The 16273-nt window shown below is 39.5% G+C and overlaps 1 protein-coding gene across 3 annotated transcripts in view; it reads left to right on the top strand.

Annotated features, from left to right (window-relative positions):
• The window catches only part of PCYT1B (phosphate cytidylyltransferase 1B, choline), a 99339-nt gene that overhangs the window by 69306 nt on the left and 13760 nt on the right, over positions 1-16273 (top strand). For 2 of the 3 annotated variants that reach the window (XM_058535591.1, XM_058535593.1), the window contains 2 exons: positions 621-763; positions 3456-3644. In XM_058535591.1, the coding sequence (XP_058391574.1) occupies positions 621-763; positions 3456-3644 (332 nt within the window). Of the gene's footprint in view, positions 1-620; positions 764-3455; positions 3645-6870; positions 8235-16273 lie in introns of those variants that run through there. The other variant, XM_058535592.1, reaches the window with a different exon arrangement.

The following is a 16273-nucleotide window of genomic DNA, read 5'->3' as shown; positions in this document are numbered from 1 at the left end:
TCTGACTAATTCATTGACTCAGTTGTTAGTCTCCATTCACTTAACTCATTTAGTTTGCAATTATTGAGCACCTTCCATGTGCTAGACACAGGGGCACTGAGCTAGGTGCTGGGGATGCAAAGAGAAGGCATAATCTGTGCTTTCAGAATGTTCCCTTTCTATAAGGAGACAGATATTTAAAATACTTTTGTTAATGGAAGACAAGTTTATGTCCTAAATGTTATGGGTTCTGCCTGGTGATGTTAGGAAAGACTTCTCAGAGGCATAACCTTGAAGCTGGACCCTGCAGAATGAGGAAGAACTCTGTAGCTGGTGTGGGCCAGGAAGGGGGATCCAGGGCAGAAAAGGAGAGCTCGGCATGAGCAAATGCCAGGAGCCGGGTGAGTGAGTGCGTGGTACGTCCAGGAAGCAGATCCAGGATGACAAACACACAGCGTTCATTGCAGGGAGGAAGTGTACAGAACTGAGCGTGGAAGAGTCTGCTGGGGCCAGATGTGAAAGCCTCACTGACACCCCCAGGAGCTGCAACTTTGTCCTGGAAAGGAGGGCCATTGAAGAAAATGGGTCAGCCGAGGCCATCTTCGTTTTTTCTCTTTATCTCCTCTTTCCTATTTGAACAGGGATGTTTGTTCCAACGCAGAGAACGGAAGGCATCTCAACATCAGACATCATCACCAGAATTGTTCGTGACTATGATGTTTATGCCCGACGCAACCTCCAGAGAGGGTACACAGCCAAGGAACTGAATGTCAGCTTTATAAATGTAAGTGTGCCGCCCCGTGCCCCCTGAGGACCACTGCCTCACACCGCTACTGCCGCCACTGCCACTGTTGATTGAGTGCTTACTACATGCCACGCGGTATACTCGATGCTTTACATTTATTCTCATTCAATCCACATAACACCACAATGATGTATGATTATCTCCATTTTACAGATAGAGAAACCAATGTCCAAAGGGGTAACCTAAGTTAACCAAGGCACACAGGTAGTGAGCTTCGCATTTTATAAAGGAGTTGCCTTGCTTCCCTTCCTTCGCCCCAACCTCCCTCTGTAGAGCTCTCAGACTTGAGTGAAGGCTTTCTGGGAGATCTGCTTTCATGAAAGGCAAGAGTTGTCTTCTGTTCAAAGGGAAGGAAGGAGGGCAGAGGCCATGAAAGCTATACCCAGAGAAAATGCTTTCTTGTTTTAACGTTTTTAAATGTTCATTTTATTAAGGCCTTACAGATGCTCATTAGAAACCTTAACAGCCATTTTTTATTGTGCAGAGAAATTACAGCTGCTTAAATAAAGCCTAAAGTCTTTAGCTTCCTTTTGTATTTCTGCTGTATTGTTCCCACAGAACTGCTGTTAGTTTAATAATAGAGCAACTGTTAAAACAATCTTTAAAACAAGCAAAACAAGCTGTTAAAAAGCAAAGAGGGCAGCTCAGTTGCTGGGGGTGATGTTAGCGAGTCTGGACAACTGTATTTGCCTGGACTCCGAGGAGCTGAGATAGTTGATTGGAACAAGACCTCTCCATACATACAGAATTTCAACCCCTAAAAACAGATACTGTGTTTTCAAAGGGTGATTTTTCTACAAAACTAGATGCTTATAATTATGTGCAGCCATAATTATCCAGCAGCTTACACAGATCGACCATTGGTACCTTCAGAATGAGGAGGGGTTCATTATTGTAAGTCAGTGATTATTAGTTGTCCTCACGAGGCGGGGAGTGTTGGGAGGCCAGGCTCTGTGGCTGGGAAACAAAACGGAAAATGTCGGGTTCAAGTGGCACCAGAAGAAGTGGCTGAAAAGAATTCAGTCAAAGTGATTATTTGGTATCTTACAGAGAATAAAGCCCTGGTTATTTCAATAAATTAAACTGTCTGTTCTTTTAAATTGAATTCAGTCACCCATCCAAGCATGTCAAGCCATTTCCAAAAGTTATTGCTCAGTCTCTTTAAATGGCCTTTAGATAAGCCACTTAGCTCAAGGAACCATGTAGTCAGTGTGGATGTGCTCGTTGTCTTTCTGTGATAACAAACCTGGCCGCAGCTCAGAGATGAAATCAAATGTGTTGGATGGGCATGTAGATGAATCACAGAACCTCAGAGGTGGCAGGAACCTGATGGGGGTCAGTCACCCAGTCCAAGTCCCTCCATTTAGAAATGAGGAAAGCTGAGCTCAGAGAGGGGATTTGGCCAAGGTCCCTCAAGCAAAGTAGAGGTGGAGGCAACAGCAGCCTCCCGGCCTCATGACTCCCAGTCTAGTGCTCATTTGACTACTCCATGCTGCCCCTGAGAGCTGTGTATAATAACCATGTATTATACATAGCCTAAGGGCAGCACGTCTAGCTCACAGCCCACCCTGAGTTTGGAAGGTCTAAATCAGGGAATCCTGACCCAGTTTTGCAATATTCCAGGTGTCTCAAAAACTTCTGAAATATGAAATAAACTTCAGTCCCCTATAGTGAAGAAAATGGTCAATCTTATTACCCCTTTAGGTAATAAATCTTAATACCCCTTCAGAGAAAATATATCATGATTTCATGGAGGGGAAGACCCTTTGTCTCATGTTATTTTCATGGTTTTGATACCACTCTCATCAAGTAACACGATTAAATGCCTATGCCGCTTAGTAATGAAGCAGCCAGTGCACAGTGAGCTTTTACTAAATGCCAGGCTTTGTGCCAAGCACTTTACATGTATTATCTTATCTAATTGTTACAGCAACCCTATAGGGTAGGGATGATAATATCCCCATTTTACAGATGAGGAAACTGAGGTTTAGAGGTGATATGTGACTTGCCCAACATACGATGCCTTCCAGGCACATAGGTATAGCATTGCTGCATAAAGTCTATAAGAACACAATCCTAGTCCAGAGAAGTGATCAGAACAAAAGCTTTCTTCATCACCAAGGAAATTGATGTAGTTCAATTAACTTAATGGAAAATATCATTACAATGAAAATTTTAGTATAGCACATGAGTTCTAAGGCCCAGCCAATGGCCCACTTATTTCAACCAATATTGGGTTTAACAATGTCCCGGTAAAACAGAGAACTCAGACAGCCTCTGAGTGGCCATTCTATATACAATTCATACTTTTGTTTAAGTCCCAGCAGAATCGAAGGGGTATATTTGCCCAATATCTACTGTAATAAAGAGCAACTATATATTTTCAGTTCTTCTCTTATATAAGTGAATTCAACTCAGATGTTTACAAAGAAAGAGAATATTAAAACCACTTGTACTTCACTTTACATATCCAAGTAGACTAATGACAAATGACTTTTCTTACAAGAGATGTGCCTTCTCGTCAATCCAGCCCTTGGGAAATAACAACATCTGACTCTTCAGGTCAAGAACAAACACAAGTTGAAAAAAATATGACTGTTAGTGTGAATGATTGATATCTCTCATGCCCTCTTGGATAAATCCATTTCTTTCTCCTTTACTTTTTGACCAGGAGAAGAAGTACCGCTTCCAAAACCAGGTAGACAAGATGAAGGAAAAGGTCAAGAATGTGGAGGAAAGATCAAAGGAATTTGTTAACAGAGTAGAAGAAAAGAGTCATGATCTCATTCAAAAGTGGGAAGAGAAGTCGAGGGAATTCATTGGCAACTTCCTAGAACTATTTGGGCCTGATGGAGCATGGGTATGTAATTATTTCATTTGGCCCCGCAATGACGGGTGTTGTCAGTTTATCCTTCTTTTCATGGAACCACTCAAGGGTGTCCCTTATCTCAGTCCAATATGTGGCCTCCACTTTGGGCATTAGCCCAAGTGACTTCAAGTCTATGTTGCTTCCTTATTCAGTTTCTGCTTTATCCCTCAATATGGCACCCAGTAGCACCCAAAGCCAGCTCTGGTCTCTGTTTCTATTTCTTGTCCAGCGCTTGAAGCCATTTGGTAATTGTTGAATGTCTATTACTGCTGAGGTTTGTTCTATAGCTGATCCAAGTCTCCCAGTTGGAGATGCAAAACTTGGGGGTAGGGGTGAGGTGGTCAGTGGCATCATGGAACTTGTGTTGTAAGACAAGGCTAACGGTCTCTTGGATCAACCAGGTCAGGAGGATGCAAAAGATATGTGGCTGCCTTGGTCAGCTTTTGTTGTCAGAAACCCTCCTCTTTCATTGGTTGGAAGAGAGAGAGAGAAGAGGTAGGATCCTGCCCTGAATCTGCCCACCATGCCCTGATTTTCCCGTTTTTCCATGGCATGTATGTGTTGGGATAAGGTACAAAAGTCTTAGGGGACTGAGGCCATGATTTGAATCTTAAAGCTGAGAGAGAAAATGTAGAGAGTCTCTTGCTTAAATTCTACAGACAATTCTGAGTGAAAACTATGGAAAGGGAAAAGAAAATTCTGGAAACCACCTTGTACTCCACTGGTATTTCTATTGTGCATGCACTTAGATAATAACTGGTAAATAACCAGTATTTTCAGCAGAGTTAATGAGAGTTCTATGAAAGAGATATTTTTAAAGCTAACTTTCCTTTTAAAACAAAAAGAAATGATTCCATTTGATTTCCTGGATTTTAAGTAGCCTAGATTTCCTATTATGACATGAGAAGTCTCTAACAAAATCCACTTTGGCTTAATTATTTTATTGATGGGTTGTCACTGCTGCCTCTCTGCTCTTTTGAGCTGGTTCATTATAGGATTATCTAAAAGTAAAACACTCAATTAGTAATAGAAAAAGAACAACGTTTGAGAAGTTGGAAGAGAAGCTTTACTTAAAGCCTAGAGGCGTCTAAGTAATTATAGAAGTGGGTGTTGTAGGCCAACCATGTCCTATTGGCTGAGTCTGTGGTGGGGGGAGGGTTTGCAAGGGGCTGCTCGAGCCCTCGATGACTACTAGAAAGAGCTAGCAAGAGCAGAGGAGCCAAAGGCTGGCTTCTTTTTCATATTCCCTGGGCCTGTTAAAATTTTCAGCTCAGATCAATTTAATTCATGGGACATTTATTAATGTCCTTGTACACGCACAGCACTAAGGAAGAACATGAAGATAAAGTATAGACCCTGTTCTCTGAGATTCCGTGGTCTCTATAACCAAGTCTGAAATTTCCCATTAATCCAGCATGTACTTTAATAGTTCACATTTTCACAAGTAATTTTATGGCTCTGAAGAAACAGCTAGTGGCTTTTTAATGGAATCATGTAGGTATTCATTTGCTTACAGGGATTCAGAAATATGTGTCTGCTGAGAAGCCCTGGTACTGTATGCAACTCAAGGGGGTGGATGTTTCCTCCACCCGGAGCGAGCAAAGCAGGGAAGGAATATAATTTCATAGAAAAGTTGTAGACCCTAGTAGTTTTGGGCTCCCAGTGAAATAGTAGCTGAAGTTGTTCTAGGGGGAGCCAGGTGACAGCAAGCTAAGGTGATTTTTAAGAAACGAAACGTAGCTTAGAGACTAGAGGTTTTTCTTTTTAAAACTTGCTATTAGTGTCAAAACTGTTATTAACATTAATTTACCATATCAGCCAGACTTAGACATTACTTTTTTTCTGTTGACATTAAAAGTACAGGAATAGTTACAAGGATGTTAAACGCCAAGATAAGTAATTTGCTTTTCATGAATATGCTATTATTATAATAATTCTTTATTTGTGGATTTGGGACTGGAACTCATTTCTTAAAATAGAGGATCTGCATTACCTGCAAATACAGTACTGATACAGATAACCCAAACTTGGAAAGGCACAAAATAGAGGAATTTAAGGTACAAAAATTGGTAAGAGAGGATTGGTATGCAGCATAGTATGTAACTTATAGGGGGTACTCCATAAATGTTTCTGGATTGAATAAATGTATGAATGGATGGATGTGTGATAAAGACCTATTCACAGAACCTTCCAACAACTGCAAAGGATATGGTGAGGCCTAAATTCTCTATATCTATGGTGATCTATATTGATATATATCTATATTGTTGATATCTATATTGTTGATATCTATATTGATAGATCACTATAGATATTGATATAGATAGATCACTATAGATGTATACCCTTAGCCTTTTATTGCTTATGGTGCTGAATACAAGGCTTGGTTACAATTTAGTGCTTGTTGGATCAAATGCAGTATGAAACCTTACTTTGCTTGGCCCTCAACAATGTTTTAAAATTTCTTTTAGGGAGGGCATGAACTCTCTAGTTTGCTGCGTCCACACCATTCCCCACTGTTCCTAACCTGTCACCTCCTCTAACCTGACACACACATTTACACTGCCCACCTGGCCCCAAGGAATATTTGCACTTGCTCCTCGTGGTATAGAGTATTTCAGTCTCCCCAAGTGACCTTATGTTTGATATCGAGAACTACAAAATCCAAACCCTTATACTCCATCCCTGAGTAGAAAGTGGTGGTGGTAATGCTCATGATGTTGTTATTGTTGTCTAGAAGTTGTATAGCAGGTTAAACTCTTTTTCCAAAGTCCTTTTATATCTACCCTACCCATTTTAACCACACAAGAAGGTAGTATTATAAAGAAACAAAGGCCTAGAAAAATTATGAAACTTTCCTATGGTCTCACTGGACTTTGGAGGTACTGGGATGGACATGGACCCTGGGGCCAAGCCTCTTCTCCCAGCTCATGATAGGAATGTCCACAGGATGCAGTCACTTTGCTTCACTCTCCTTTGGTCAGGGTGTAGCATTGTGGAGAAACTGAGGTCTACCAAAACCCCTCTAAGGCTTTGTGACAAAGCTAATTGCCAAAATGGCACTTTAAGCCAGGTCATCTAGATTCAGGAGAGGTACTGTCGGCCTTCTTCCTAAGCAAGCAGAAATCATGGTGTCCATGGCTACATTATCTATTGATGTGTAACAAGTTACTCCAAAACTTAGTGACTTAAAAACAACATTTATTATCTCACACAGTTTCTCAAGGTCAGGAATCAGGAAGCAGCTCAGCTGGATGGTTATGACTCAGGGTCTCTCATGAAGTTGCAGTCAAGATGTCAGCTGGAGGATCCTCTCCAACATTCACTCATGTGACTGTTGACTGGATACCTCAGTTCCTCACCATGTGGGCCTTTCCACAAGGCTGTCCAAGTGTCCTCATGACGTGGCAGCTGGCTTCCCCCAGAGTGAGTGATAGAGAAAGGATGATAAGCCAAAAACTATAGTCTTTTATGATCTAATATCAGAAGTGACAAACCATCACTTCTGCCATATTCTATTAGTCACCCAGCCTGATCCTGGTATATTTTGGGAGGATACGACACAACGATGTGAATACCAGGAGTTGGGGCAATCTTGGCAGCTGGCTACCACAATTGCTTTTGAGAATTTGAAGCAAGCAATCTACTTCTCCATCATTATAATAGATTATCTCTTCCCATTTATTCAGTCTGATTGGTGGATTATCAGAGCCCAAGATGTTATTTTTCAATCTCATTATCTACCACTCTACTTATTTAAATACTTGCTTAATTCTTGTAACTAGTCTTGACTCATACTCAGAAGATAGCCTGTAACACCAACAGAGACTTGACATTACCTCTCTTTGGAGGGTGTGTCTCTGAAAGACAGATTGTCTCAAGGGAGGGGCTTTAAAGGAGCTAAATTTTGAAGCTTTGTTGCCATGTTGGAGGTGACGCTGTTCATTTCCAAGGTATTGAGGGTCAAGGAGCCAGGATTGGGGGATGCTGAATCAGCTTTCAGGGTTTGCTTTTGGAGTAAGGTCTTCCTAGTGAAACTTTATTATTTTTGTTCGAAGGGCCTGAATTCCCAGGGCAGACACAATGTTTTTAAAGAACAGCGTATGTGGGGTTGGGGTACTAATGTTTAAATAGAATGCATCATTTTGAATGATCTGCCACTATATTCCTTCACTGACTCTGAAAACAGGGAATCATTCCCTGTTTGAAATGAAAATGGGTCTATTTTATTTTACCATGTGAACATAGACCCTTTCCTGGAGCACCAGGAGAGAATGACCTTACGTCAGGTGCAAGTTTTTAGTTCATCCTGGACCACAAACACCCTCTGCCCCAATCCGAATAGGCATTTGCCATCTGATATGAGATTACCTTTTTTTTAAAAAAAACCTTTATGGGGGCAACCTGGTGGCGCAAGTGGTTAAGTGCGCGCACCTCGCTTCAATGGCCCAGGGTTCGCAGGTTCGGATCCCGGGCGCGCATCAACACACTGCTTGTCAAGCCATGCCGTGGTGGCGTCCCATATAAAGTAGAGGAAGATGGGCACAGATGTTAGCTCAGGGCCGGTCTTCCTCAGCAAAAAGAGGATTGGCATCAGATGTTAGCTCAGGGCTGATCTTCCTCACAAAAAAAAGATAAAAAAACCTTTATGATGTGTTCGTTTTTTAGAAAGAACAGATTTATATGATGTGAGGTCTACTGCTAATTTTTTCAAATGGTGGTAAAATATCATAACGTTAAAATGGTAAATTTTAAGTGTGTAGTTCAGTGGCATTAAATACATTCACATTGTTGTGCAACCATCCATTTCCAGAACTTTTTCATCATCCCATATTGAAACTCTGTACCCGTTAAATAATAACTTTGCATTTCTCCCCCTCCCACCGGTCCCCATGGTGTCTACTTTCTGTCTCTATGAATTGACTACTAAGGTACCTCATATAAGTAGAATCATACAGTATTTGTCCTTTTGTGTCTGGCTTATTTCATTTACCATAATGTTTTCAAGGTTCAACCAATGTTGTAGCATATGTCAGAATTTCATTCCTTTTTAAAGCTGAGTGATATCCCATTGTGAAAGACTAAGATAAGCAAATAAGCCTCTTTTACATAAAGCATCGGCCTGAGGGGCAGTCATTTAATTTAACACACATCTAGGGGCCTGCTGGGTTACTCTCCAGGATGGAGGCTGGTGGGCACCATCTTTGGGCTCTCCCTCTGCCTTGTTCCAGCTCACTGGTGTCTCCTCCTCTGGAATCACGATTTTTGTGGCTGCCACCCAGGGAACACCTCTAGATTTCCTGGATCTGGTGGCCAGTGGGGCTTATGCTCAAAGGTCTAATGGAGAAAGAGTTCTCAACCAGCTACCATCCCCAGGGCACAGCAATAGGCAACAGCCCCAGGAGCCCAGTCTTTCTGTGAAAGATGACTATTAGCTTATCTTCATAGTTGCAGCCTGAGGGGCAGGCTTCTAATTAAACATATAAGAACTGACTATAATCTTCTCCAGAAACCTCTGAGGGAAGGTGCTATCTTCACACTTTCCCTCTGCCATGTTCCAGAGCACCAGTATCTCCCAGAGAGGAGATTGTACACATGTCTGGTGCCCTGGTTTTTGTGGCTGCTGCCAGGGGATGCCCCTTGATTGCCTAGCTCTGGTGGCTAGCAGGGCTCACATTCCTGGGTCCCATGGGACTGTAACAAATGGAGAGACAGTTCTTGGCAGGCTGCCACCCCCAGGGCACTGTGTAGACAGAAAGAATGGGGTGTTTCAGTAAAAGAGGCCTATTTGCTTGTCCTGGAGCTTTGGCCTGAGGGGCAGGCCTCTGGTTTTGTACACATGTAGGGACCTACTGAGGTACATTCTGAGGACAGAGGCCAGTGGATGCCATCTTTGTGTTCTCCATCTGCCTTGCTCCACGTCACTGGTATCTATAGGAAAGGAACTTGTACACTGGTCTCGCACCCTGATTTTTGCAACTGCTGCCCAAGGGACACCTCTGGATCACCTGGCTCTGGTGGTGAGTAGGACTGACACTTGCAGTCCCACAAAACTGTATATATTTGCATACTTTAAAAGATGTTGCCAAAGGGTCTGGCTTCCAATCAGCTTGAATTTAAGTGCTGACTGAGATCCTACGCTTTGGGACACTGACGGGTCTTAGACTACCCCCAACTACTGTGAGCCACTAAATATAAAATAGGCTGCTTGGACAAACAAAGGTTTGAGAGACAACTAAGAGCTAGGGCAGGGTTGAACAATAAGGTTTATCTCCTACACAAGGCCACTCCTTCAAGATTTGGAGAGATGGCTGTTTATCTAGTGTACAGAAACCAAACAGAGAATCAAGGAAAATAAAGAAACTGAGGAATATGTTCCAAAATAAAGAACAAGATAAAACCTCAGAAAAAGTCCTTAATGAAATGGGGATAAGTGATTTACCTGATAAAGAATTCAAAATAATGGTCATAAAGATGCTCACCGAACTTGGGAGAAGAAGGGATCAACACAGTGAGAACTTCAACAAAGAGAAAATATAAGAAAGTACCAAATAGAAGTCATAGAGCTGAAGGATACAATAACTGAACTGAAAAATACACTAAAGGGTTTCAACAGCAGACTAATGCAGAAGAAAAGATCAGTGAACTCAAAGACAGGGCAGTGGAACCCACCCAATCAGAGCAGCAATAAGGAAAATTTAAAAAGTGAAGATAGTGTAAGGGGCTTACAGGGCCCACATCAAGTGGACCAATATTTGCACTATAGGGGTCCCAGAAGGAGAAGATAGAGAGAAAGAGGGAGAAAACTTATTGGAAGAAATAATGCCTGAAAACTTCCCAAACCCAGGGCAGGAAACAGAGATCCAGATCCAGGAAGCCAAGAGAGTTCCAAATAAGATGAACCCCAAAAGACCCACACCAAGAGACATCATTATAATTAAAATGTCAAAAGTTAAAGAGAAAGAGAATCTTAAAAGCAGCAAGAGAAAAACAACTTATGTACAAGGGACCCCCCCCATAAGACTATCAGCTGATTTTTCAGCAGAAACTTTGCGGGCCAGAAGGTAGTGGCATAATATATTCAAAGTACTGAAAGAAAAAAAAAACTTCCAACCAAGAATACTATACCAGGCAAAGTTGTCATTTAGAATTGAAGGAGAGAGCGAGTTTTCCAGACAAGCAAAAGCTAAAGGAGTTCACCACCACTAAACCAGCCTTAGAAGAAGTGGTAGAGGGACTTCTTTAAGCTGAAAAGAAAAGGTGCTAATCAGTAACAGGAAAACATATGAAAGTATAAATCTCACTGGTAAAGGTAAATATATAGTAAAATTCAGAATAATCTAATGTTGTAAAGGTGGTGGATTAATCACTTATGAAGCTAGTATGAAGGGTACAAGACAAAAGTAGTAAAAATAACTATAAGTACAATAATTAGTTAAAGGATATACAAAATGCAAAAATATAAAAGGTGACATCAAAAACAAAATGTCAGGGGGCTGGCCCTGTGACTTAGCAGTTAAGTGCATGCGCTCCGCTACTGGCAGTCCGGGTTTGGATCCTGGGCACACACCGACGCACCGCTTGTGTGGCCATGCTGAGGTGGCATCCCACATACAGCAACTAGAAGGATGTGCAACTATCACATACAACTATCTATGTCAATTACATAGATAGTTGACATGCAACCATCTATGTCAACTACATAGATAGTTGACATACAACCATCTATGTTAGCTCAGGGCTGATCTTACTCACACACAAAAAAAGTCGGGTAGGAGGAGAGTAAAAATGTAGAGCTTTAGAATGTGTTCAAACTTAAGTTGTTATCAACTTAAACAGACCTTTATAAATATACATTGTTACATGTAAGCCTCATAGTAATAACAAAGTAAAAACCTGTAATAGATACACAAAAGATAAAGAGAAAGGAATCTAAGCATACCACTAAAGAAAATCATCAAATCACAAAGGAAGAGAGCAAGAAGAGAAGAAAGGAACAGAGGAACTACAAAACAGCCAGAAAAAAATTAACAAAATAGCAATAAGTACTTACCTATCAATAATTACCTTAAATGTAAATGGATTAAATTCTCCAATCAAAAGACAGAGTGGCTGGATGGATAAAAAAAATAAGACCCATCTATATGCTGCCTACAAGAAACTCACTTCAGATGTAAGGACACACACAGACTGAAAGTGAAGGGATGGGAAAAGGTATTCCATGCAAATGGAAATCAAAATAAAGCTTGGGTAGCTATACTTATATCAGACAAAACAGACTTTAAAACAAAGACTGTAATGAGTGACAAAGGCATTATTTAATGATAAAGGGGTCAATCCAATAAGCAGATATAACATTTGTAAATATTTATACACCCAACATAGGAGCACCTAAATATATAAAGCAATTATTAACAGATCTAAAGAGAGAAATAGACAGCAATACAATAATAGTAGTGGACTTTAATACCCCCCTTTCATCAATAGATAGGTCATTCAGACAGAAAATCAATGAGGAAACCTCAGCCTTAAATGACACATTAGACCAGAGGGACTTAACAGATATATACAGAATATTCCATCCAAAAGTAACAGAATACACATTCTTCTCAAGTGCACATGGAACACTCTCCAGTATAGATCATATGTTAGGCCACAAAACAAGTATTAATAAATTTGGGAAGATTGAAATTATATCAAACATCTTTTCTGACCACAATGGTATGAAACTAGAAATCAATTACAAGAAGAAAATTGGAAAATTCACAAATATGTGGAGATTAATCAACATGGTAATGAACAACCAATAAGTCAAAGAAGAAATCAAAAGAGAAGTAAAAAAAAAAACCGTGAGACAAATGAAAATGGAAATATAACATACCAAAACTTATGGGATAGAGCAAAAGCAGTTCTAAGAGAGAAATTCATAGCAATAAATGCCTATATGAAGAAACAAGAAAAATCTCAAACAACCTAACTTACACCTCAAAGAACTAGAAAAAGAACAAATGAAGCCTAAAGTTAGTAAAAGGAAGAAAATAACAAAGACCAGAACAGAAATAAATAGTGACTAAACAGACAATAGAAAAGAGCAATGAAACTAAGAGCTAGTTCTTTGAAAAGATAAACATAATTGACAAATCTTTAGTTAGGCTCACCAAGAAAAAAAGAGAGAAGACTCAAAATCAGAAATGAAAGAGGAGATGTGACAACTGATACTACAGAAATACAAAGGATCATAAGAGACTACTATGAGAAATTTTATACCAACAAATTTGACAATCTAGAAGAAATGGATAAATTCCTAGTAACATATAACTTATCCAGACTGAATCATGAAGAAATGGAAAATCTGAACCGACCAATTACCAGTGAGGAGATTGAATCAGTAATCAAAAAACCTCCCAACAAACAAAAGTCCAGGACCAAATTTGGTGAATTCTACCAAACATTTAAAGAAGAATTAATACTAATCCTTCTCAAACTCTTCCAGAAAAAATAGAAGGGGAGGGAACACTTCCAAACTCATTTTACAAGGCCAGCATTACCCTGCTACCAAAACCAGACAAGGACACCACAAGAAAAGAAAATCACAGGCCAGGATCCCTGATGAACATAGATGCAAAAATCCTCAACAAAATATTAGCAAACCAAGTTCAACAATACATTAAAAGGATCATATACCATGATCAAGTGGGATTTATTCCCGTGATGCAAGGATGGTTCAACACTCACAAATCAAGGTGATATACCACATTAACAGAATGAAGCGTATAAGTCATGTTCATCTCAATAGACGGAGAAAAAGCATTTGACAAAATTCAACATCCATTTATGATAAAAACTCACAACAAAGTGGGTATAAAAGCAATGTAGCTCAGTGTAATAAAGGCCATGTATGACAAGCCCATAGCAGACATCATACTCAATAGTGAATAGGTGAAAGCTTTTCCTTTGAGATCAGGAACAAAACAATGATGCTCACTCTTGCCACTTTTATTCAACATAGTGTTGGAAGTCCTAGCCAGAGCAATTAGGCAAGAAAAAGAAATAAAAGGCATCCAAATTGGAAAGGAAGAAGTAAAGCTGTCATTGTTTGCAGATGACATGATATTATATATAGAAAACCCCACCAAAAAACTGTTAGAACTAAAACAAATTCAGTAAAGTTGCAGGATACAAAATCAATATACAAAAATCTGTTGTGTTTCTATACACTAATAAAAACTATCAAAAAGAGAAATTAAGAAAACAATCCCATTTACAACTGCATCAAAAAGAATAAAATACCTGGGAATAAATTTAACCAAGGAAATGAAAGACCTGTACACTGAAAACTATATGACACTGATGAAAGAAACTGAAGACACACATAAATGGAAAGATATTTTGTGCTCATGGATGGGAAGAATTAATATTGTTAAAATGTCCATACTACTCAAAGCAGTTTATAGATTCGATGCAATCCCTATTAAAATATGAATGGCATTTAAAATTTGTGTGGAACCACAAAAGACCCCAAATAGCCAAAGCAATCTTGAGAAACAGCAACAAAGCTGGAGGCATTATGCTCCTTGATTTTGACTATATTACAAAGCAATAGTAATCAGAACAGACACATAGATCAATGGAACAGAATAGAAAGCCCAGAAATAAACCCACACATATATGGTGAATTAATTTATAACAAAGGAGCCAAGAATATACAATGGAGAAAGGACAATCTCTTCAAGAAATGGTGCTGGGAAAACTTGATAGCCACATGCAAAAAAAAAGAAACAGGACCACTATCTTACACCATACACAAAAACTAACTCAAAATGGATTAAAGAGTTGAATGTAAGACCTGAAACCATTAAACTCCTAGAAGAAAACATAGGCAGTAAGCTCCTTGACATCCGTCTTGGTGATGATTTTTTGGATTTGACTCTAAAAGCAAAGGCAACAAAATAAAAAATAAACAAGTGGGACTGCATCAAACTAAAAAGCTGCACAGCAAAGGAAACCAATAAAACAAAATCTGATAAGGGGTTAATATCCAAAATATATGAAGAACTCATCCAACCCAATAGAAAAAAAAAATCCAATTAAAAAATGGGCAGAGGACCTGAAGAGACATTTTTCCAAAGACAACATACAGATGGCCAACAGGTACGTGAAAAGGTGCTCAACATCAGTAATCATCAGGGAAATGCAAATCGAAACCACAATATCACCTCACACCTGTTAGAATGGCTATTATCAAAAAGACAAGAGACAACAAGTGTTGGCGAGGATGTGGAGAAAAGAGAACCTTTGTGCACTGTTGGTGGGAATGTCAATTGGTGTAGCCACTATGGAGAACAGTAGGGAGGCTCCTCAAAAAATTAAAAATAGAACTACCATACGATCCAACAATTTCAGTTCTGGGTATTTATCTGGAGAAAATGAAAACACTAACTTGAAAAGATATCTGCACCTCCATGTTCACTGCAGCATTATTTACAATAGCCACAATACGGAAACAACCTAAGTGTCTATCAATGGATGAATGGATAAAGAAGATGTGGTATATATATATACAATGGAGTATTATTCAGCCATAAAAAAGGAAATCTTGTCATTTGTTACAACATGGATGGACCTTCAGGGCATTATGCCAATTAAATAAGTCAGATAGACAAAGACAAATACTATATGATCTCACTTATATATAGAATCTAAAAAAAAAAAAAAAAAACAGGGGGCCGGCCCGGTGACATAGTGGTTAAGTTGGCGTGCTGCACTTCAGCAGCCTGGGGTTCATAGGTTTGGATCCCGGGCATGAACCTACGCACTGCTCATCAAGCCATGCTGTGGCGGCATCCCATATACAAAATAGAGGAAGATGGGCACAGATGGTAGCTCAGGGCTAATCTTTCTCAGCAAAAAACAAGGAAGATTGGCAACGGATGTTAGCTCAGGGCCGATCTTCCCCACACACACACACAAAAACCAAACAGAGCTCATAGATAGAGAGAACAGATGGGTGGTTGCTAGAGGCAGGGGTTAGAGGGTGGGCAAAATGGGTGAAGGGGGTCCAAAGATACAAACTTTCAGTTATAAAATAAATAAGTCATAGGGATATAATGTACAGCATGGTGACTATAATACTGTATTGCATATTTGAAACTTGCTAAGAGAGTAAATCTTAAAAGTTCTCATCACACACAAAAATTTGTAGCTATGTGTGGTGACAGGTGTTAACTAAACTTATTGTGGTGATCATTTCTCAATATATACAAATATTGAATTATTATATTGTACACCTGAAACTAATATAATGTTATATGTCAATTATACCTTAATAAAAAAAATAAACATGAGCATAGACTTTTATTTCTCTATTGTTTACTGCTGTATCCTCAGGGCTTAAATTAATTCCTGAACCATACATAGTGTGCTGTCAGTAAATGTTTGTTGAAGGAATGAATCCTTGGTCAACTTCCAGATTCTCCATGCCAGGAAAACTCTCCATAATACTTTGTAACAGACAAAATGTTCCTTTTCAACATCCATAATGGAAATACTCCACCTCATGCTACCAAAAACAAATCCCATTGTGTGTATATATACATACACATATACATATATAGACACAC

This window comes from Diceros bicornis, chromosome X, assembly GCF_020826845.1.
Source record: "Diceros bicornis minor isolate mBicDic1 chromosome X, mDicBic1.mat.cur, whole genome shotgun sequence".
Taxonomy (NCBI): domain Eukaryota; kingdom Metazoa; phylum Chordata; class Mammalia; order Perissodactyla; family Rhinocerotidae; genus Diceros; species Diceros bicornis.
Note: the sequence above shows the minus strand (reverse complement) of the source record. Positions and strands in the feature narration are given on the sequence as shown.